General features: G+C 35.9%; 1 protein-coding gene across 1 annotated transcript; it reads right to left on the bottom strand.

Moving 5' to 3' along the window:
• Positions 1–1,666: 1,666 nt before the first annotated feature.
• Positions 1,667–17,746, bottom strand: LOC121412206 (alpha-N-acetylglucosaminidase-like). Its single transcript, XM_041605114.1, has 19 exons — positions 17,615–17,746; positions 16,876–17,036; positions 16,003–16,190; positions 15,162–15,380; positions 14,778–14,939; positions 14,377–14,442; positions 13,908–13,971; positions 13,557–13,630; positions 12,739–12,895; positions 11,204–11,353; positions 10,078–10,220; positions 8,780–8,948; positions 7,986–8,071; positions 7,438–7,542; positions 6,070–6,190; positions 4,649–4,711; positions 4,062–4,105; positions 2,998–3,152; positions 1,667–1,909 (listed from the first exon to the last, which is right to left on the bottom strand). Exons 1-19 carry the CDS (start codon positions 17,679–17,681, stop codon positions 1,749–1,751), a joined length of 2,355 nt encoding a protein of 784 aa, XP_041461048.1. The 5' UTR covers positions 17,682–17,746; the 3' UTR covers positions 1,667–1,748.
• Between the last annotated feature and the right edge of the window lie 6,465 nt (positions 17,747–24,211).

The following is a 24,211-nucleotide window of genomic DNA, read 5'->3' as shown; positions in this document are numbered from 1 at the left end:
ATAAAGGGGATAAAGGCACTACTTTGTAAAACCATAGTGTGTCTTTACATTTTGATAAAACTATCTGAAACCTTTCCTTTTATCTAACGAAGTAAATGCGTCGCTATCAGTAAAATTACATAGCACTGGTTATATAAAAATCAGATTTCTTTTCAACAAACACCTGCACGATGATATGTATTGGGTATCTTATAGACCCCTTGAATATCAACTACATGTTAATTTCTTTATATTCATAAGCGACACAGGTAAACAGGTATTTACACATTTATTTAATTTTTACGTTTCAGTTCGATTCCAAATTCTATGCATTGTTTTGCTTTAATTCTCGTTCATATTCTTATTCTACCTCTTCTGGAAAGTGACCTTTTGGACGTCAAAAAGCGAGTGATGTCTTAAAATACTCTCATAAAACCGCCTATGTTAATGAAGCTACTTGAAACAAATCATAATGAATATATTAGATCTTCATCAAAATAATGAACCCTGTTCCGTTTTCCTAGTTCTTTAGTGATTCGATTCTAATGATTGTTGAAAACAAACACAGATGGTCAGCACAATAACTTCTGAGCATGCTTAGAGAGTAGAATTATCTGAAATTTCTCCCTTTCTCCATAATGTACAGTGCGTCCCACAAAAAACGAAACCGAGATTTAGAGATGATTTATCATAACTTAATCACAAATGCAATAGACAAATGACCTACCATTTTAAAGCTTAGAATCTCTTTCATCTGGAATAACTGGAAAAACAATTTGAAAAGGGGATACCAAAAAGTCACTTGGCGGGCCGTATCTCGGTTTTAAAAATAAAACCACATATTCAAAAAGTTCAGTATCTGCTCCTTAATTTGATACCTCAATTACAGAAAATGGTCAAGAAACAACAATGTTCTGGTTATTTGAAATAAGGCTTGAATTTTAATAATTTCATAAAATGAAGAGGTTTTACAGGCTAGCGTTCAAACTCACTCGACACTCCGTTTTGTTGACGATTAGCCATGCGTTAAGTCTTTTGTTACCATGGGTTAGCTTCTGTGGGAAACCAGTGAAAACACATTTATTTAATGAAATTATTGAAATACAAGCATTGTTTCGAGGGATCATAACTTTTTTTTACTTCTTGACCATTTTCTGTGATTAGGCTATCAAATTAAAGAGCAGATATTGAACTTTTTAGTCATGTGATTTCTTTTTGAAATTCAGATACCCCCCGCCAAATGGGTTTTTGGCATCCTATCTTCGAATTGTTTTTGCTCAATCATGCGTGAATGAGAAATATTCTTAGTAATTTCAAATGAACGAGGAGATTCTAAGCTTTAAAATGGTAGGTCATTTGTCAATTGTATTTATGATTAAGTTATGATAAATCATCTCTAAATATCGGTTTCGTTTTTTCTGGGACGCACTTAACAATGCCCTCACATTCACTCTAAGTGCAATCTAACAATGAAATGATATATATATATATGAGTTAAATATGTGTCTTTCAGAAAGACAGACATAAAAAGTAAAGGTTTATTCCTTGTCGGATTAAAAAGGGGAAATGTTTTTCGACATCTCATCATAATTATGACAGCCTATTTTCAACATAATAACAACTATTTATAAGGTAAGTTATCTAATAGAATACAGATTTTTATCATTTGCCGTATTTTCTTCAAACGTTTTCCAGTTTCGTTTTAAGTCCAACTTTCTTATTTTGAGTCTCGATTTCAGGCCTATTTTTCGAAACATTTCCTTTAGCCTTTAGTCTTTCCAGTACATGTATGAATAAGGTAACCCTTCTTTGGTGAAGCGTTGTTTCAATACATCTTTCATTCTCTTTTTATATATGCCTAACATCAGTGACTCCTTGATAAACGGCTCATATTTTTTGTAAAGGCCTTTGGATATCGCCACCGCATCTCCTGCAAGAAAATGAAAATATGATCAAGATTGTATTGACAATTTTTTCCCTCTTATCCACATATCCAGATGTTATATTCATTCTATTTTCATGATTGTAAACATTTTTTTCCTTTTCACTTTTGTCAACTTTAGAACGTGTTTATATATATATATATATATATATATATATATATATATATATATATATATATATATATATATATTAGAAATTGCGCTTTAGAGATGATATGGTATTACCATGTCAACTAATACTTCTACTACTACTACCACCACCACTACTCCTACACTACTACTACTACTACTACTACTACTACTACTACTACACTACTACACTACTACTACTACTACTACTACTACTACCACTACTACTACTACTATTACTACTACTATCACTACTACTACTACTTCTACTACTACTACTACTACTACTTCGACTTCTACTACTACTTCTATTTACGAGTGGTTAAGCACCTGGGTCAAGCGTCAAATGATTATTTCAATATGAAGTATGATCTAGAAGATTTTAGGTATGCGTTTGACTTTCGAAAACACACACTTTTATAGGTGCAACGGTTGCATGATGTCACAATATATTGTCTAACATGGACCCGTAGACAGTTTTACCGAGGCTATTCTGTAATATATATTTTTCCATTTCCAAGACAGTGTATACAATTTCATTTGTTTGCATAATGTGTAAAATAAATCAAACATGTTGTACAGTGTTAATAACGTCCGTGTAAATTATAAGTAATATATGCTTTTATACAGTGTTCATGGTCGAACGCAGGGTTTTTTTTCGGAGGGGGTGGTGGCCAAATGTTCTAGACCTTGTGAATGCAGTGAAGAGGGCGATATCCCTGCATTTTTTTATTGAAAATAGACCATCTGGTGCATGTCCAGCTCGGTTTTTGAGAGAATTGAAATCAGATATAAATATTTAAATTTCTCAGGGAAAGGAGCATTATGCCACCCCCCCCCCTTGCGGGTCCCTGTGTGGGCCACGATTCACAACCCTTTTCTGCTCCTAAATTTGGATTCGATTCAGTAAAAGAATCTTACAACTGTCAAAAAAAGGACCACTTACCAACCGGTTTTGTTGGAAATTCATCTCTGTTGTGAGTCCACCTGCTCTCCGAAGTAAAAGATATCATGTTAAATTTATTCTGGTCATAAGGTTGGTGATTTAGTATGCACCCCTCTAGGTATTGTATATAGAGTTGCCATCGACGATAATAATACCTGAAATAAACAAGTTTTAGACGATATAAACTGAACTGGATATTAATTCGTTGTTGTATTAAAATGCCCCTCACCGCGTTGTGATTAAACAGACTATTACTAATTCAACGTTTCTCTTGTGTATGTGGACAATTTAGATGACAATGGAATTTTGAATCGTGTCTGGTTAATAATTGTTAATAAACGCCTAGAAATATTTTACATCTTATTGGTAACTTGAATATCATTGTATATACAATATCCGAGTTTAAATGCATATTCACTCTGTAAATGGAAAAAAATGCATCTTTTGTTTTCAATGTCAGATTGTTAGAAATAAATGTTAAAAATATATATTCTCAACTGCATTTGTCATATGTTATTGCCTGTGAAAGTGGCATGCGTTATTGCACTTCAGATGGATCAGACCGTAATGGAACCACCACGTAGACCCGTCACGGATTGCTTCGGTAATAGCATCCAATATTTGATAGTAGTCCAGTTAATATGGATTGCTTGTTATGTATCAAAAACCTTTCATTATCTAGCTAAAGCGCATATTTGGAATGGACCTTTTTCCTCTTTTTTTCATGAACAGTGCTTGATGGAACCATACAAGACACTAAGATAACATGGATAAATCATATAAACAGAACATTTTGCATACGCAATAACAAATAATTCAATGAAGTAAATACGTTATCAAGGGCAAAAGAGAATTATGAAAAAATAACTTTGTTAGCACTACTGAGTATGAGGTCACAAAATATAGGGATAAGAATGATACTAATTTTATTTCAAATAAAATGTCATATTCATCACAAAATTTTAAAAATTTAACGTGAAGTTACTTGCGGTTTATAATTTTGGAAAAGGGTAAGTGACTTAGTTCATCTCATATTGTTTCAATCATAATTATATCACACTTACGTTCGAAGTAATCCTCCCCACTGCTTATTTGCATAATCAAGAATCTGCCAATGGTAAAATTTTAAATTCAAGTTAAATGACTTCATATGATTTTATGACAAAATGAAGGAAGAAAAATAATAAAAATGTCCGAAATAGGATTCAGTTTCTATTGTTGTTTTGCATCAATTGGTAAACTGTCTCTAGTATTTAGAAGAATTATCGACTGCTTTTTTTTGGTAGATGCCTTTAGTGGTGTATCAAAAATTCTAAGCCAATCGACTGCACTGGGCTGATGGGGGAAGTCACCACCTGGCAATCATTTATAACTGCTATCAACAAAGCAGTCGATATTTGTATATTATCCCATAATCTGTCTCGCTTTCTATGACTGCGTATTGGACCAAGTCACCAATCAGATGCCTAGAATCTTACTGCAAGGTGGAAAAAAAATGATCACAACGTACAGGTGTACATGCTCAGTGTAATTGCATTATACAGAAAAGTAAGTAACAAAAAACATAAAAAAGGCTATTTATGAAGACAAAGTTAACCCCCAAAACATCCACTTCTTTTTAGCAACCATGGAAGAGTTTGGGATTACTTACTTCACCTGTAGGCCCCCACAGAGTTATCTGATTTCTTGCATTGTATTCATACAGTGTTTCTTCCTGAGTAGGAAAAAAGAGTATAAAACAAATATATTGAGTACAGTCATTCCATGGCATTGACTAATTAGACTAATCATATATATATATATTTATATATATATATATATAATATATATATATATATATAACAATTATGATATATACACATTATGTTTACCATGATAGTAATTAGACTGATAATATAAAGCCCCTTTTACACCTTCAAGGAAGCAACACGGATCATCCCGGATTGTCAATCCGGGGTCATCCGTGTACAGTCCGGGACTACAGTGTACACTCCGGCTACTCATCCGGCGCCATCCTTGATGTACCGGCATGTCCGGGAGAAAAATTGAACATATTCAATTTTTCATCCCGGAGTACACGGACTGATAATCATCCGTGTTCATCCTTGTAGCCTCCTTGTACATCCGTGTAGCTACCGAATGCATCCGGGAGGCTCCTTGTAAGAACCGGGTGATCCTTGTTGATACCGGCTTTATCCGGGGTCAAATGTTTGTATTGTTTGCGTACATGAATAGTCCGTATTCATAACCAAGCACGAGCATGCTCCAGATGCTGCAAAAAGGGACGAAACGTCATTCTAGCAAGATGCCGGTTACAAGAAATGGTAAGGTCTGTGTAAAGACCCAGTAACATCCGTGATCATCCGGGTATTCTGTGTTGGCTCCGGGAGCATATCAAACAGGATCCCTATTGCTACCTTGCCTATCCTTGTAGACTCCGTACTTTTCCGTACATATCCGTGTTAATAACCAGTTAACTCCTACTCACTCCGGGAATGCTAGGAAAATACAAATTTGGCACCCCGGATCATCACGGACTGAGATCCGTGATGATCCGTGTTGCATCCGTCAAGGTGTAAAAGGGGCTTATGTCAAATCTGAAATAAATATATATATATTGATTGCAATCATTTTGACGGCAATGGTAAGGCAGACGAGTGGAACGCTTCTGTAAACGTATAATGCAAATACAAGAAAAAAAAACTTTTGGCATCAATGGTTTCCTCATTTACAAATCATATTTTTGGAGAACTGTTTTTGTTAAGCAACAAATGAGATTTGAAATACCGTTTCTTTCTTATTCAACATGCGAATTTGGTGAAATATCCTGCATATGATATTGTTTTCTGTTTTGATTCAACATGACTTGTTAGGCTGTTCAAGAAATGTGGGTTCTCATGCTAGAATGATTTAAACACTTAATGTAATTGCACTCATTTTCGTGAATAAAGGGCCTAAACCGAATATTCAGACATTACTAAAGACATCTAAAATATACACTATCTGGTATTGTGTGTTATGATAACGTTCTTAAAAAAATCTTTAAAACCGGTTACCGTTAGAAGAACGTACATCATCATTGGTTGCTAAGGACTTGGCGTCCTCTATCCATGTTCCTAGTAACCAGTCTTGATGAGAGGAAGTTATGTTGTCCATATCAAGAATAACATCACACAATAGGGTGCCATTAATTCTAGAACAAAGAATATTGAAACCAAAAGTGGCCTACGAATTCTAGAAACGTTGAACTTTTTTGCTTACAGAATTCCAACTCTGATCAGGGTAATGTCATTTCAGTTAATCTTTAAAGGACAAGTCTACCCCCAACAGAAAAATAATAATTCAAATGAAAAGATAAAAATTCAACAAGCATAACACTGAAAATTTCATGAAAATCGGATTTAAAACAGGAAAGTTATGGCATTTTTAAGTTTTACTTACTTGCACAAAACAGTTTTATGCACATCCTGGTCGTATGCAAATGAGGGAACTGATGATGTTATCCACTCACTATTTTTTGTATATCATTATACGAAATATTAAAAATCCCCCCCCCCCCATGTCCTGTAAAAAAAATCTATTTCTTCCTTAGATGTGGAATAATCATCGTTTTAACATTTAATGGTTCAGTCAAGTGAGTCCTTAATGTGGAATCTTTAAATTGAAATATTGTAGAATTAAAAAAAATGAAATAGTGAGTTGGGACATTTGCATATTGCTTAGTTGTGCATAGAACTGTTTTGTGAAATATAAGCGAAACTTTAAAATGTCGTAACTTATTTTACTTATTACTTATTTTACTCTTATTTTACGTCCGATTTTGATCAATTTTTCAGCTTTATGCTAATTTGATTTTCCTTTATCGATTCAAATATTTTTTGTGGGGTGGACTTGATCTTTGAAATTACCATCCTCGTGTCGTATTGTGGTCCCGGGTTTTGGGTAGAGTAATATAAAAACTACATTCTCTCTGTTAGAAATGTGTCTAATTATTAAGAAAAATGATATTCTAAGGTTGCCAACTCGATCTGGGGAGGGGGGCATATTTTCCAGATGAAAAATTTGACAAGCAAAAAAAAGAAAGAAACTTTCTCATTTGCAAAGGGGGGAGCACACAGGTTTTATTTCCAATATATTATGGGAAAGTAAATTAATATATAATCATACTTTTTCTTTTATTATCATCAAAAGAAGGCAGATGTCTGTTTGAAAAAGTATTGTCTAATAAAGTATATTGATCAATATGATAATAATTAAAAAAAGCTTTAAGACAGTATAATCATTAAAAGTTGTCCATCTCTCTCTACCTTTGCTTCGTTGTCTTTTTGAAGGCATACATCTATACTCACGCATACGCACATACATCTATACTCACGCATACGCACATACATCATGAAATATTGATAAAATATCTTACTTTCAATTTGATCTACTACATACCTGACAGCTAAGGAGTTATTTGCACGAAAGGATTCCATAAGTTTCTTGTAGAAGTCAAATGCTAAATCCTGTAGAACATTTCGTGTCACATCCACTAAATCGTATCTAAAAGTGTGAATGCATTGTTTATTTGATGTAAAAAATACATTGATAGATTTTCTTATTTGAAACTCTGTATACGGGAGTGTGATGGACGTTTGTTAGGTCTGCCCCCATCTCAGACCATCTATCCCCCCCGACACACACACGCTCACCCACAATCCCGAGGTGTAAAGAAGAAAAGACATCAACGGAAACAGAAATGGATTAAAAGTGAAGTTTTTAACGATATCGAAAAAGGGCTTTAATTGAGATCATGATTATTTAGAGTGGTACTGCATTATCAATTTTACAGCTTTATTCTTTGTTGAATACATAGTATAGAAAACAACGGTTGTTAATATTCATTTCATCTTTTCATTAATACAAGTGAAACAGACACAAGACCATCGTCTATTTTTTAACTTGCAATGGAATGAAGGTGAAGTGTATGAAAGTGATTTTCTGACCTGAACAGTATACTTGAACCTAATTCATCCGATGCCTGAAGAAGATATTTCCATGCCTTCGCAACCTTTGTGTAATCGTACCAAATCTATTGCGTAAAATTATATGATGAAACAGTATAATCAGGGATGCGCGGACTATAGTGACCTCCAGCAAATGTGCATTTCCTTCTTCTTCATAACGAGTTGAAATAATGTGTGTGGTCATCTATCTCATCCCACTGAGTTTGTTACGAAGTATTTTCCCCAGCCTATCATTATTTCGTCACGCCCAAAATGTAAAGTTGGTTGCATAAGATTTATCAATATAGCAGCATGTAGACCTATTTTGCTCGGACTTCGCACAATAAGTGGGACTTCATATGCGAACCTTCAATGTGGCACCGTGTCATTTTAAATGCAAACTATGATCTGATATTGATACATATCCCTATTCCCAAGCGCTTTATTCATATTGAACATTTTATTCACACGATGATTGTGATCGAGTCACCCTACGAGGAATATTTATGAATCAATTAAAACTTTGGAAATGTCGGTCTATGGTGGTTTAAATGTATTTAGTGATAATTATATCACTCGTTCTGCTTCTCTTTGAATGTTCTTACCAATGCTCCAGCAGATAATTAAATAAAACCTTAATGAGAATTGAAATGGGTATCAGATATAAATATATATCGAATGTCAGCAGTCAAGGTGTTGCACTCATTCTATAGGATCGAAAATTCTTAATTTCTTTCATCAGTCTATTGTGGTAGTACATTGCATGTGAAGAAATACCAATCAAATTGACTTACTGTTTGTGTCATAATATTGGATGGTCTCCTGACAACAACAGCGCTCTGATGGTCATTAAACTTATCCCTGTTATTGTAAACAGTTTCTTGCAGGATGGCCCAAGCTTCGGTGGCTTCCTCGCTCTTGTTGGAGGTGTATCCATATCGTCTTTGTGCATAATGCTCAATCCTACAGAACAGATAAAAGGGACATCGGGAAAATGTCGGTCAAAATGTAGTTTTTGTCTCGCCTGCATAGCAGAGTGAGGCTATAGACGCCGTTTCTTTTCCGACGGCGGCGTCAACATTGAATCTTTTAGGTTTAAGTTTTGAAGTGGCATCATAACTTAGAAAGTATGTAGACCTAGTCCATGAAACTTAAACATAAGGGTAATCAAGTATTACTAAACAACCAGTTTCAGGCCACACGACCAAGGTCAAAGGTCATTTAGGGTCAATTAACTTTGACCATGTTGGGGGTATTTATTGAATTGCCATCATAACTTTCAAAGTTTATGGATCTACTTCATAAAATTTAGACACATCAGTAATATCAATAAACATCCCACGCGAGTTTCAGGTCATATGACCAAGGTCAAAGGTCATTTACGGTCAATTTACTAATTCATAAAACTTGGACATAAGAGTAATCAAGTATTACTTAACATCACATTCGAGTTTCAGGTCATATGACGAAGGTTAAATAAAATTTAGGGTCAATGAACGTAGTATTTTTATCATTATATGAATAGTTTTTTTTGTGCAATTAATTATTTCTAGTCGCTTCGAAAGTCAGCACTGTTGGAACATTGAATCGCGTAATGCAGGCGAGACTGCCAGAGGAGCTCCAATTGGCTCGATAGCTCAGTCGGTAGAATGGGATTTTCGGATTCCAGTGACTCGGGTTCGATTTCCACTTGGAGCGCTAGTGCCCTTCGGTAAGGCATTTATCCTTATTTCCAGGTCCCTCGGAGAGGACCTTAAACCGTCGGTCGTTTTTGGTGCTTACTTACAAGCATTCACGCTTTCTATAAATCAACTCCATGCACCATATGAAATATGATAGCGGTTAGGTTTTGCAACTTTGATTGAGATTGTCAACATTCTACAAATGATGAAAAGCAAAGCAAATCAGGAGAGAGTGAAAAATGCAGAACTGGTGCAAATCCTTAAATCGCAAAATCGTATACGAAAAATAATGACTTCACCCGTCATCAAATGTTCTTGAGCCTTTATGACCACCATATAATTATTTCAATGAATATTTTCTTTGGGTAGTCGTTTTTTCGCCCATTGTCTTGAAAATAAAATCAATTTACCATTGTGTAACGTTGGTGCTTTCTGCTCTCCAAGTCAGGTCAGTTAGAAAGTTGTACATGACGTAGTTTTGAAAGATACCCTCTGGCGTCAAACCCATGCCAATCATTGTGCTGTTTTCAAACTTTCTGGCTGCGAAAGGGGCCTGTAACAGTAAATCAAGAAAAAAGTACTTAGTAATTAGCACCTATAGGGCTATAGGCCCATAAAAATCATTAACCACCATGAACCTTACCATACCTCCAACATCATCATGATCATTATTGTTCTCTAGATTTCAATTCATTTATAATATCTTCACAGAATAGACGATGATTTGCCAAGTATAATTATGTTCTAGATACAAAAGACTGGACTATAAAAATGCCAAATATCAAACTAAACAGAAAAAAATATTGTCATGCAACCGGACAGAAATTTGAAAGTAGCATGCTCCATAAGCAGATGCTCACTAAATGGCTTCAACTTCTCTTTTTTTTTGTAGCTGAAAGATAAAAAAAAACATCGTTACTTTTTTTATATCTTACATATGACCCCGGGAAGGTTTTCCGAGGGGGAAGGGTGCTGCTTGTCTTATTCCCCATAGGAAGCACCCCGTGGAAATTTGGTAGGTGTGGCAAAGTGGTGATATAATAACAAAAATGGCCTACCTTGTCCGGGGGGGTATTTGTCCGCAGGGGGGGAAGTAATTGTCCAGGGATAATTATCCGGGGGTTATTGTCCGGGGGTAATTGTTCTCGGGGGTTAATTGTCCGGGGGGTAATTGTCCTTGGGGGGGGGGTAATTGTCCTCGGGGGGTAATTGTCCGGGGGTAATTGTCCTCGGGGGTGCTTGTCCGGGTATATTCGTCCGGGGGTAATTGTCCTCGGGGGTTATCGTCCGGGGGTAATTGTCTTCGGGGGTAATTGTCCGGGGGTAATTGTCCGGGGGTAATTGTCCTCGGGGTTAATTGTTCGGGGTAGTTGTCCGGGGGGCAACTGTCCGGGGGGGGGTAGTTGTCCTGATCCCATGTAAAGCACCACCGCATTCATTTCTCAGAGGTTCAGCAAAATACAGAGCATGCCCAGATAACGAGCACTTGCGTATATGAATCCGTAAAACAGTCCCTAGATATTCTTGTTCTCATACCTGATTAACGGCATCAAGTTTGCCATAGAGACCAGTATTTCCGCCAAAATTATGGAGCATGCACCAAATGAAAGGCTGACCGTAGAAGGATTCGGTGGAGTTGTAGAACGGACGGACATCTCCGAAGAGATCCAGGATTATCATGCGCCCCTATGATATCAACACAAAAATGGGGAAAGAAAATATCAAATAGAATGACAAACAAGAACAACACAAAACGTACAGAAACCACAAAAAAGCTCAAATGTCCCGGTCGAATGTATAATAGGTTTGTGACAGAACCTTTTGATTGCAGTTCACAAATACACCTAATCGTTCCCCGTCAGATCTTTAGCCGAGATCAACTCGCTTGCTTCATTCCCTTGCTTTGCATATTGTCAGGAAAGAAATTTAATTATAGAATGTTTCAGTTTATAACATGTGTTAAACATTTTTTTTTTACTTCATCCAGGATAGGGAAGGCTTGTAGGCAAGTAGGTACATATGTTTTTAATATTTTAAAAGCAAGCATTGGAAACGCTTGATCCCCCCCCTTCGTACCAGGTTGATGTCATATTTTATTCTATGTAAGCATTTTCATACAGGTGTCATACATAGCAAAGAGTGCTCTAGCATTGATGAATGTAGATGTACAGATGCACAGGAAGTGTCTTTTATTCATAGAATGTGTTGCTTTATGCAGTCATCTGTCATTGAAATTCTTTGGATTAATTTGTAGAAATTTTACAGTTACTCCTAGTAACGATAGGGTATATTAGGAGGTCAATTTTAGTAATTCAGGGAGAACCACCTAAGCTAGAATAAACTACAGCTGTTCGTGTAGGCAGTCTAAGTTATAACTGAGGGACTACGTCGGTGACGAGATAACGACCCCAGCTGCCGCCGGTTCTCCACCGACATGATTGGTCAAAAATCATGTCATCATTTGGGGCTCGATCTCGTCCACTAATTCGTTGAAGCCACATCTCTCTTATCTGGGGCTACTCATCGAGGGGTAACACAGTCTGCGGAGGCCGAGTGGAAGAGACATCGCAACCTGCGGAGGCCAGGAACTGGACCGACCACAAGGGCCAAGTGGGGCGTGTCAGACCAGATAGGATGATGGGGGCTCACATCAACGATTACCGTTTAAGTTAAGTTATATTTCTGTTATCCATAATCCACATCTATGTATATTTTCTTGTACAATTATTGTCAAAGAAATCAAAAGAAATATTGAAAAGGTTTGATTAAATCTTTCATAACTGTAATCCTCAGTTTTTGCGTATTCCTTATTTGGTGTCGAGCAGCAGTAGATAAATAATTTAAAATAGTCACTTCCCACGTGACACATATTAACCCTGAAAAAAACTTTCCGGATACGACCAAGTAAATAATAAAGTAGCCATGATCCTTTGAAACCCTTTCATTAAAGTTATTTATAGCATTTATTCAAATTTCAATCAATATACATCCTTACATTTGGTCTTGAATAATTAACCAAACATACTATGTTTACGTATTCCCTCTTTTTTTTTTATTTGAAGTATACTTACAATGGGCACGCCGTGAAGCAGAGCCTTGATTTGGGTGGGACCCCAGAATGATGTATCTTGAAATAGCCATCCCTGCATGAGCCACACCCCTTTTGGATCCCCACCAATGATACCTTGATAAATCCCCTTGCTAGCCGCTGAGAGGTAACCAGAATCTCTGTTGTAAACATAATATGGAGCATAAAATTGAGTAGAAACTGAACATAACACTGGAAGATCATTTGTTATTTATTCCATTTTGTACCACAATTATGTTTTTGTTTATCTATGACATACTTGTTCGTAATTATGATACTCGTCACCTCTCAAAAAAGATTACACTGACTAACAAAAACTGCATTTTATTCCCGTAGAAATATCGTTATCAATATGATTGCGGTGCCAAGGAAAAAAATTAATACAGGGGTAATGTTGTAATTATGGAAAGCAAAACAACAACGGTCCCGAGAAATTTGACAAGTAAAAAAAAAATCTACTACAAAATGTAGTTTATTTTTGCAAGCCACATCAGAATTACAGGGGGTGGTGTCTATGGAGAACACGAAACACCCTCCAGGGAAATATCGGGGTCCTTCAGCAACCCCGCTTCCCAGTGCCATGTTGTAATCTTTTAGCACCTGCCTCATACTGTATACCTTTTCTCTCATTTTCTCTGTACCCGTATCCAATCATGTAAGAAATATTCCTTGCTTTTTTTTTACAACTCCCTTGTTTCATTTGAAACTTCATTTCTGACAAAAATTCTGAAAGATCCTTATATTTCATACATGTACATGAAAGTATTCCCAGGCTCAGCAAGTTGAGCCGTATCCACTCACCTTGATTTTGGTCTGTTCTCATTAAAAGTGTCCGCACTGTAGATATGATCAGTACCATTAAATTCCTCGGTCATCTACAAGTAACGAAAATAAAAACGAAAAATTAATTTCTCGTTCGCCAGTACTTTTTTAAACGGATTTTACCTCAACATGAACAATATTATAATCGTACATATGAATTATTCAAAGCTTACAGATCTGCAGAATTTTGGACACCTTTTTCGATTTGTATTCGATTCATACCTCCCAATAAGGTAAAGTTTCCATTTCTCTTTTCCATTGTTAACCTGCCCTTCATCTTGCCATGATATCCTCCAATAATCACCAGTGTCTAGCATCCCATTTACTTACAGCTTCAATGAATGCCTTCCCAACTTCCTTGAACATAGGGTCCTGGGGATCCAATAGAGATGTGCTACCAGGAGAAAAAGCATGACACGAGGTAAAAGTAGCATTAATTCATGTCGAAATGCATTGGTATTGAATAAAAATGATAATAGATAATCCGATCAAAAACGCAATTAATTGAAAATCGAACTGGTTATGAAATTGTGCTATCTAAAAACCTACAACAAGTAGCAGGTGATATCTCAAACATATAAAAATTAAATGAAATTATTTTAAGAATCGAATGCTTTGTTTCTCAGATTAAATATGACAATCGTCCTATGTTAAAGTCTATTATGTCATCTCTCTTGTCAAAAAAAAGTCATTGTGTATATATTTCAAAATCTGAAATGCATATTAATCATCAAAATTTTAAGAAGAAATTACAAAAATACCAAGTGTGAATATCAGTGGTCTATATCTTTATACACACCAGCAGTATTCCGAACCAAAATGTCCCCAATCTCCTAGGTCTGAAGTAGATGCATTCGGGAACACTCTACAGAGGGGAAAAATAGTAAAATAACTAGCAAATCACTTTTCTGGTAAACTCACGACAACATAACAGGGAGATTTTCATACTCTCAGACTTAATCGAAGTCAGACATTCCCAGAAATTCAATAAGTGCCACCACTTATGGGATGTAATGATCAACTAATCAATACAATTCTCGCTAGGTTGAACGGACATGCTCGTGTTTCCCAGCAATCAGTAGGCCTATACATCACACATTTTTTACTTGTCAGAAAACAATCCAAAAAAGAACCGACAAACATGCAAACTTTGGGGTGAGTAAAGAAATCCTTCATTTTTCTAGAAAGAATTACACCTACTTTGAAAATGATTTTGGGACATGTCCGGCAAAAGCTGGTAGTACAGGAATCATTCCCAAGTCCCTCATCTTCTTTAATATACGATGTTGGAGAGCAAGCTGGTTAGTATGCCAGGATTGGGGTAGTGGTCCACCCCATCCATCGATATTACCCATTCGTGCCCTGATCAAAAGAGAGAATCAAAATATTATGCTGTATTATGGCTGGTATTCATCGGTACAGAATGTTCGTTTTCCAAGAGCCACTAGTGGAAATACAGTTTCTGAGAAACATTCCATGAAAAACTGCAATATTATTCTAACATCTAAATAACTGAGTCCTTTATAAAAACACATATTCTACAAACAACTTTTTGAGAAATGATAATGCATCATAGACACACACCATGCCAGAAATGCTGGTCCACCAAAGTGTTTTCCAAGGTCCTCCTGTTGGAGTCCCATCTTTAGGTAGACCTTCTGCCAGATAGCTTCCTGTCCATTGAAAGCCAGAGGAAGGTTGATACCGTTCAGTGCCATCCAGTCGATGTGCCTCTCCCAACGCTCCCAATCCCACCAGGCAAAGCTGTAGCTGACAGTGCAAACATTCTGGTAGAACCGGAATCTGAAAGCAAAAAGAAAATAGAGTAGTAAATTCATAGGCTATCACTACCATGCCCTATGGGTTATCCAAGGTTGATGTTCTGGTGCCCAACATTCGAGGATCTTATTTTATTTAGGGATGGAATAGTTCATATTGGTTGCTGACTTCGTCTTTAACAAGTTATGGCAGTTCGTTGATGATTGTAGACTTCACAATTATGAACATTCGCAAGAGAAAATAACATGGATAAAAAAAATGTTCAGATCAAGTGAAACAATAAAATCAGGGAGGTTCTGATTTTTACACCTTTTCACGTTGGAATGAAGGAGATTTGGGTTAAATCTTTAGCAGACAAACCTTATTTCCAGGAGGGGCTGTGTGTGGTGTTACATCAGAAAAACTGGGGAGTGTTTTGGCACACCCGCTTCCCAGGGGCATGGAAACCTCAATCCTAAACCTGACAGCATTCTGAACCACTAACTCGAACAGCCCAAACAATTATTCTCTAATCTACATAGACATTAAGGAGCAATAATTGTCACAGGTGCCTGTTAACCTTATTGATCCATTTCCCTTATATACATTGACAAAAAAAAACCCAGGAAGAACATACACCCTGGTTATGAGAATCAAGATGATTTACCTGTTTGGACTGGTAACCTTCAACGGAGAATGTATCAAGGGCCACTGCCCATCAGGTGGTAGGTGCAATTGATCACCGCTCCAAGAGATGTGACAGTTACAGTAGTGAATAAGGTAGTGTTGGACACCCCACACCACAGCCACTCCGGTCGTACCAGTCACATTTACATGGGTTCCGTTGGAAGATATCTATTTAGATCATCATCCACAAAATTGATACAATTTTTTCCAAGTCCATAATTTTAGATTGACAAGTTCAAAAATGAATCTAGATTTGACAAATATTTAATAAATTCTACTTTTCCAATTAGTAATGAATTAACCATTAAGTGCAAACCATGGTGTAACAAAGATCTGGATGGTATCTTATTTCATGGATGCGTATAAAATCCGAATCTCGATCATTTTGATCCCATCAGGCAAGGTTAAAATGTGGCACTTGTGGATTAACATGATTAACAAGCATCTCAAAGCAAAGTCAATATTTGTTTGAAGCTTTCATACTCTTGCTGATTAAGAACAAGGAGTTGTTAACAGTCGCGCATATATAGACGGATAGATTTCTTTTTCTTTTTTTATGTTTTATTGATTTTCAAAGGTTTACAATCATCGAATCAATATACATGTAACAAAAAAAGCAGCAAAAATAAATAACAATAATGATAAGAATAATAATAAAACACTAGACGGATAGATTTATGAAACAACCCCAAATAAGACTCAGCTTTAAAAGTTACTTTATCTTTCGAAAGTACAGTTTTGTGCATTTATAATTGTTTCCGTTATTTCGTTATTCGTTATACACGTGATCATGCTAAACAACTCAACTATCTTGGTTGTAATTGGGGTGATAAAGCAATAATGGTAAATGTACCTCAAAAGTATCGAGATTATTCCCGCTAAGCGATGAGTTAACGACAACTGTGAAATCACGGTATCGCATTGGAATAAGTCTCTGCAGAACTTCTTGTGCTGCAGATGTTTGTGTTGAAGCACAGGCTTTTGGTTTCAAGTGTTCTAGCTCCTTCTCGAACCCTATATAAGAACAGAAGCATTAATGTACCACTAGTTTGACATTTGTCGATGGCAAAGGATTCAGATCGATATATTTGTTTTGAATTAGTTCAGTTATTACCGTTAATAATATACAATCTATGTTATATAACATAAAATAAAATAACAGATCCAACTATATCAGCTGTCCGGTGTGATGTCAATTAATAATCAAACAAGGAAATAATACCGAGAACAGAGCTAAACAAAAGTGATTTTGGCTAAGTTTAGTAAAAGGAAACAAACGGTGATACAAAATAATATATGTAGTCGATAAAGGTTGGAATATATTAATACCATTTTCAAATGAAACATGTTCCTGGGGATGTGGTATCCATTATAGAACATCTTTATTTTTACCAATTTCTCTGAATACGTGTCAGATTAAAAAAAATCTAATGAAACTACTTTTGTTTTGCTCACTCGCTTCGCTCTGTGTCAAAAAGCACTGTGCCCAAAATTCTGTCCCGTCAATATATTTTGCCTTCATAAGTCAGTAGTTTGAGCAACAGGTAAGATAACATTTACTCTGTTTGATGTATTGTGATGTTTGAGCTTACCATTTGCAGAAACATGTCCAAGTATAAATGCAGTGAAGAAGAGGCATATACACCGATACTGCACCATCTTGGATGAATTTTCCTACTATATACTGTAAGACCAGATAAAAAATGTCAAAACTTGAAAGGCATCCGAGGGCAACCATGACCATGTCTAGTCTTGCATTCTTTTAGTAATGTATTAATTGGTTTACTAGTATAATTGCGAGGATATCTGGTATTTACTGTACGTTGGTATTTATTATCCATTGTTCAAATTTCTTTGCTGCTCTTAATATCAATGTAGAACCATAGCGTAATGGTGGGCAGTGTACAAGGTTGATCATTGTAAACAGGGCCGATGACCGCTCCGTGTGATTTTTAAGTAGTAAAAAAGATCAAGTGATTACAAAATGAAACAAAAGGGGCAATTGGAAGACATAACATAGGTGTGGTAAGGATCATGTAATTCTACAGTGTATTTACTAACCCCTGCATTTCGACCGTCATGCGCCCCGTACCGTGGCGCCGCCAAGGGACCCGGTTAAAAGGATTTTCAATAGGGACTTTTCAATTTACACATTCATTAGTCATTAGTCAACTGTGTAACATAAGTACATCAAAATAATCTGTTTTTAATTTGGGCGTACAAAGTCGGTAGATAGGAGTGAGACACCGAAATAACACAGCGCGTGTGCAACGTACACGCTGCTAGTTTCATATTTGGGAAAATCTATGTCGTTGATATAATATGTCAGCATCGTTTGTCGACTTTGGGCACCTTGTTGGGCATGCTCATTAGTGTCTCACTTTGCTTCATTATGATCCCGGACCATGATTATATCGAATTTGTATGCTGTGAACCAAAAAAGCACCAGTGAACGTGCAAATCGTAAGATACTTGGGGAAAAGAAATATTTTGGCAGCTATACATGTATAGCGGTAATTATATAGGTTTGTACAATGTGATTAGAATCGCGGTGCATGCAGCTTTTGTGATGAGAATTATAAAAAAAAACATTGTCTCTTGCTTCTGGTCCTGCACAAACTTGAAACAATATTTTGAACAAGATAAATGAGTTATAAATCCAAAGCTACCCATAAAGAGTGACAAGCCACCATTTGTGCTTTTTATGATCCCCCACTATACTAGTATTGAGATGTATTGAACATTGTATTGATTTGTATATATTGTTGCTTTTTAGAGTGGAAATAAATTGAATTGAATGACTTTCCTCACATAATAAGGGTGGGTAGAGGAAGAGTGGGGGCACATACTGGACCGTGATTCTAGGTGTGATACTTGTTTATGAGAATGTGCACCCGTAGTGGTAACCATTTGGGTTTTCCGAATTCGGTGGGAACATGGCTTCCTTTAGGGAGTGAGCCGAGTGAAATATTTATTTGTATGATTATTGCACCACTGGGTAAATTATTGATAACAAATCATTTATGTTTGAGGGTTAGACAGAGAAATGGTCAGATTGAAGAGAGCGAGGGTGATGATGATGGAGACGAATCTACCCACTCCCCTCAAAAAATGGTTATAAAACTAGCGGGCTGCTTTTGCGCCAGCTTCGGTGAATTTGAAGATCAAACTCAAGCAGTACGACTGTCGTGTTGGGATCGGTGATTAGGGAAGCGTAATGAAGAAACTTTGCAGAAAGTTGTACAGTTCAAATCACAAAGTATTTAATTATCAATATTCAGCTACAGACAGTTCGAAGTACATGAAGATTCGGATATGACGGGAGACGATGAATATAATAGTTTCGAAGTATAAGATTAAGATTCGGAGTGAAGTTATAATATTCGATGGACGTCTAAGTCTTGAAGTCAGTCAGTCTATCTGGATGAGTGTGGGTCTAGTCTTCTATCGTTGGTGTTCTCTCTTCTTAATAATCAAGAAGTCTTATTTATATCATTTGTTTTGGGGTGTAACTATTAAAGGTGGGAGTGATCTAAACTTATTCTGATTGGTCTACAGGTCACTGTCTATCAAACTTTCTCTGGTATAAGGGGTGTGGTGATGCTCTGTGCAAGTGACTGGGGCTGTAGTGTGAGTCATACTTCTTCCATGAAGTTAGCTGACGTCACTGAGGGTTGGTCTCTTAATGGTCAAGGCTTAGCAGTTAAATGGTATTGGGGGTTTGGGATTCTTAGATGACATTGGGGGAGTTTGTAAACAAGTGAGGGTGAATGACTGAAAGGATAACAGGAAGTTATATTCATACTACATAACATCCCCTTTCTTTGGAAAATGAGGCTCCTCTCCTCATTTGGGAAACGAATTGTATACAAATAGATTACAAAGGATATTTTTAAAAGTGAGTGAAACCAAAATAGTGTTTCTCAATTGTCCACTGTACTTCACTCTCTCTCACACGTACTATTTATACTAAGAGGATTAAATTCATACTACATCTTAACTAATTTCAACTTAAAGTAAAGGTATAACTAACACATCGAACACATTCACAAAAAAATATTGAAATAAAGTAAATTAATCAACTGATCAACCAATAATGATACTATATACATTAACTCGTGCAGACTTATGCACTTTGAATCAATCAGCAAATATTATTAAATCAATATTCATTAATTACATAGTACAAACTCCTTCAATCTAATGAAGAATACAGATCAATTTCACTCTAACTATAACACTAAATTAGTTCAAGCAATAACAGTAATAACAAGAAAAAATTGTATGCTATATAAATCTTAGCATCTGATCAACATGATAATTAGCGGAAAGTTAACAGGTGCGCTCTAGAATTGACAGTTTCTCTATGTTAGGAAGGCCTATTATGTACTTCATTCAAATGAAGCAATCAACATAGAATTCAATTATTACTATCATTCCTATCCTGTTGGAGAATATCTTTCCTTATTCATGTTATAAAAGAACAAAATAAACAAGTACTTTCAAACTTGATAGATATCATCATTATGACAAGTATAAATTCAAACTTGTCTTGGTAATCAACCTTGCGATGATAAATATTTGTTCAATAAAATATTTATTATTCTAAACTAAATTAAACACATTGTCAACAATTACTACTAAGTTCTAATTCAATCACATACATATCACACATTTAGCAAAACATTAAACAATCACTTATTTACATCAAATACATTTGTCTGAAAAATCTCTGTCTGATAAGTTTGTCAGTAGGTCACAGTAAACTTTAGTGGTCTCGATGGAATTTAAAGGTCATAGGGCAATTCTCAGTAATGGTCATTTATGGCATTAATGTCATTGTACCTGTCAAATAGTCTAGATATTGTAATAAAACAAGTGGTTTGGAGTAAAGCTTGCCTTGTGTTGAGGATTAGTTTTTCTAAGGGTCTGTTCACACTTGTAAGATTTCAGAAAATAGTGATGTCACCAAAGTAGTTTCTATACACTCCGCAACAATATTATATAAATCAATCAATTTGTGAGCGGTGGGCGTCCTCATCATAGGGAAATGTGCTTCTATTTTCACTTCAAATTCCGAAGTATATTTATGTCATAGGATTACGCACCAAATCTTCTATATGAGTTTCACTCTGATAATGTCTTAATGGTCATTTTCAAGTACATTCAAACTTGACAAGTTTCATGCTATACACAAAGCGGCGAAATACTAAAAGAAAATAATAAAAACCAAAATAAAATTGTATTTCTTGACACATTAGGCCTATGTGCAGTCCAGTATCATTCATCACTGGAAAATGCTTTGCTTTACATGTTAATGTTAACCAAATACAACATCATCATGATTTTGATTGAAATATAAAATATTCTTGCTTCGTAATATCATCTACTTTGATTATTTCACATCCAATGTTGTTTGAGAAATAATGAAATATCACATGTTACATAAACTTAGTTAATCCTTATCTAGCTCAGTATTTGGAATTGTCAATGTCAATGACTTCGTCTTAAGTTTTAAAGGTGGTTTAATATTCATCGTGGTCAGTTTTAAATGAGACTGGTGAGAGTCAGTGTTTGTCAAATATTGCTATTTCCAATGTCAAATCAAAAAGGATAAAGATGATGTTATCACAACAAATCAATGTAACTGTGTACAATGAAAATACAATTATACACATGTAATGGACATTAAATCAAATATAGCCTCTCGCACTCTCTCATATGCCAGTGGAACAATAAAGAAAATGGTTTCACTTACCGATCAGAGATGAAGAAGATGTCTTCAAAGAATGATTATAAAATTAAGTATAATGAATAGCACAATTATAGTAATGTCCAGTGTTTTTAAATATTCAGGGGAAGAGTCCAAGTCATTCATTCAATAGTTCATGATTTATGTTGTTGTCGTAGTGGTCGGCGTCATGGCGTTGACGATGGCATCTTGTCGTTTCCAGTTATTGCCATTGTCATCTCTGTTGTCATTGATGTCCTTGTCCTGTTGTCCCTCCGTCTGTATCGTCCGTCTGCTCTTCCGTCTGTATCTTCCGTCTGTTCATCCGTCTTTGTCTTCCGTCTGTGCGTTTCTGTAGTGCGGTAATTGTAGTCGTTGATTTTTTTTTGTCATCCGATGTAGCTCAGCTAGTTCTAACAGGGGTTCATGCCGGTGCTAACACTCGTAGGATAAATGATATCTTAACTGTCTTTTTATGAGAGCAATTCTCAGTCTTTTCTCGAAGCACATATCCATGATGAAGTATTTTTCAATTAGAAAACCGGGTTCTCCACCATGTCGTGTTGGGATCGGTAATTAGGGAAGCGTAATGAAGAAACTTTGGAGAAAGTTGTACAGTTCAAATCACAAAGTATTTAATTATCAATATTCAGCTACAGACAGTTCGAAGTACATGAAGATTCGGATATGACGGGAGACGATGAATATAATAGTTTCGAAGTATAAGATTAAGATTCGGAGTGAAGTTATAATATTCGATGGACGTCTAAGTCTTGAAGTCAGTCAGTCTATCTGGATGAGTGTGGGTCTAGTCTTCTATCGTTGGTGTTCTCTCTTCTTAATAATCAAGAAGTCTTATTTATATCATTTGTTTTGGGGTGTAACTATTAAAGGTGGGAGTGATCTAAACTTATTCTGATTGGTCTACAGGTCACTGTCTATCAAACTTTCTCTGGTATAAGGGGTGTGGTGATGCTCTGTGCAAGTGACTGGGGCTGTAGTGTGAGTCATACTTCTTCCATGAAGTTAGCTGACGTCACTGAGGGTTGGTCTCTTAATGGTCAAGGCTTAGCAGTTAAATGGTATTGGGGGTTTTGGGATTCTTAGATGACATTGGGGGAGTTTGTAAACAAGTGAGGGTGAATGACTGAAAGGATAACAGGAAGTTATATTCATACTACATAACACGACCGTGTGACCTAAATGTACGAGCCTCGTTTGTATCTTACATGTATATCTGAACCATCCAAGGTTACAGGATACATGAGAACTCTAAACGTTAAATAATCTGAAACCCATGCAGTCAAGATAAATAGCAGTGCCCGCCTTTATTTCAATATATTTACTCTACAAAGATAAAAACAAAACATAAGAAATGTTAATTTCTTACTTATCCAGATGAGAATGGTGTAGGCATATACACTTATCCGGACGAAATAACGACAGTAATTCGTGATTAGACTTTGACTCGTTAACCTATGACAGTAGATAGGCCTAAAAGAACGATTGTTTGTTTGTTTTTTATCGTAATACTGAACCTTGATTTCCTAACAAAATTTGTTCAAAATAATCAAGTTGAATAGCTCAATAGACATATCGTTTTATAACCACTTCAGTTTTAATATCGAACATTTCCTTCCGTATCTCACGATAGCATCTTGTTTACAGTTGAATTTATTGGATTTATATATTTAGAAATGGACTTTGAAATCACATGACTAATCACATGACTTCCTTTGTGATTGGAAACAAAAAAAATGTTTGCAGATAATTGTCGAGGATTGGGAATGGATAAGGGAGGGGTGGTTATCCTGTTGTTGTTGCTAATGTTGTTGCAGTAACCAGTCATACTTATCATAATCGTGTCACTGATTGTAGGCGATATTAATCGTCTGTAACTATCAAATTCCAGGTCTGCGAGTCCAACATGAACGATATACAAATATTTGTTCTTTAGACGTGATGGTGAACACGTTTCATGAGGTTGTCTGTTTTAACCATTGAGCATAAAACACTGGGGAATATATTTTCATAGGTCTGGATACATCTAAAAGTATCATTTCTAATAGTCAATTTCATTCTACCTCTGGAAAATTCGTATTTCAGATACCAGCAATATACACACTCTGTCGAATTGTCTTTGAATACTTGATGTAGATGTAAAAAGGGCAATATGATTATTCTTTATAAGTGTGTTGTGTAGATATTGACATGATTGATATAGAAGGGGCACAAGTCACTAAAGATCAGAAGAGTAAGTCAAGGTACATTTTTAAAAGACTATTTTGCTTTGTAATTTGTCACTTATTCTGTAGTAATGTTGATGTCCCCTTTTATTTCTCGTTCTCTTTCTATATCTCTTTCTCACCCTATCTCTTCTCCTAAAGCTACGCTTTCCCTCAGTATCAATCCAGACATGTAAATCAATATGCTATTTAAATCAAACACTGAAAATTGG

This window comes from Lytechinus variegatus, chromosome 3 (genome assembly GCF_018143015.1).
Source record: "Lytechinus variegatus isolate NC3 chromosome 3, Lvar_3.0, whole genome shotgun sequence".
NCBI lineage: Eukaryota > Metazoa > Echinodermata > Echinoidea > Temnopleuroida > Toxopneustidae > Lytechinus > Lytechinus variegatus.
Note: the sequence above shows the minus strand (reverse complement) of the source record. Positions and strands in the feature narration are given on the sequence as shown.

Excerpts from the sequence above, each read along its gene's own strand:
- LOC121412206 (XM_041605114.1), bottom strand. The coding sequence starts at position 17,681 with ATGGTGCAGTATCGGTGTATATGCCTCTTCTTCACTGCATTTATACTT. Across the intron at positions 15,381-16,002 it reads AAGGTTACCAGTCCAAACAG|ATTCCGGTTCTACCAGAATG; the intron begins GTAAATCATCTT and ends TTTTGCTTTCAG. Across the intron at positions 14,443-14,777 it reads GTCCCAAAATCATTTTCAAA|AGTGTTCCCGAATGCATCTA; the intron begins GTAGGTGTAATT and ends TCCCCTCTGTAG.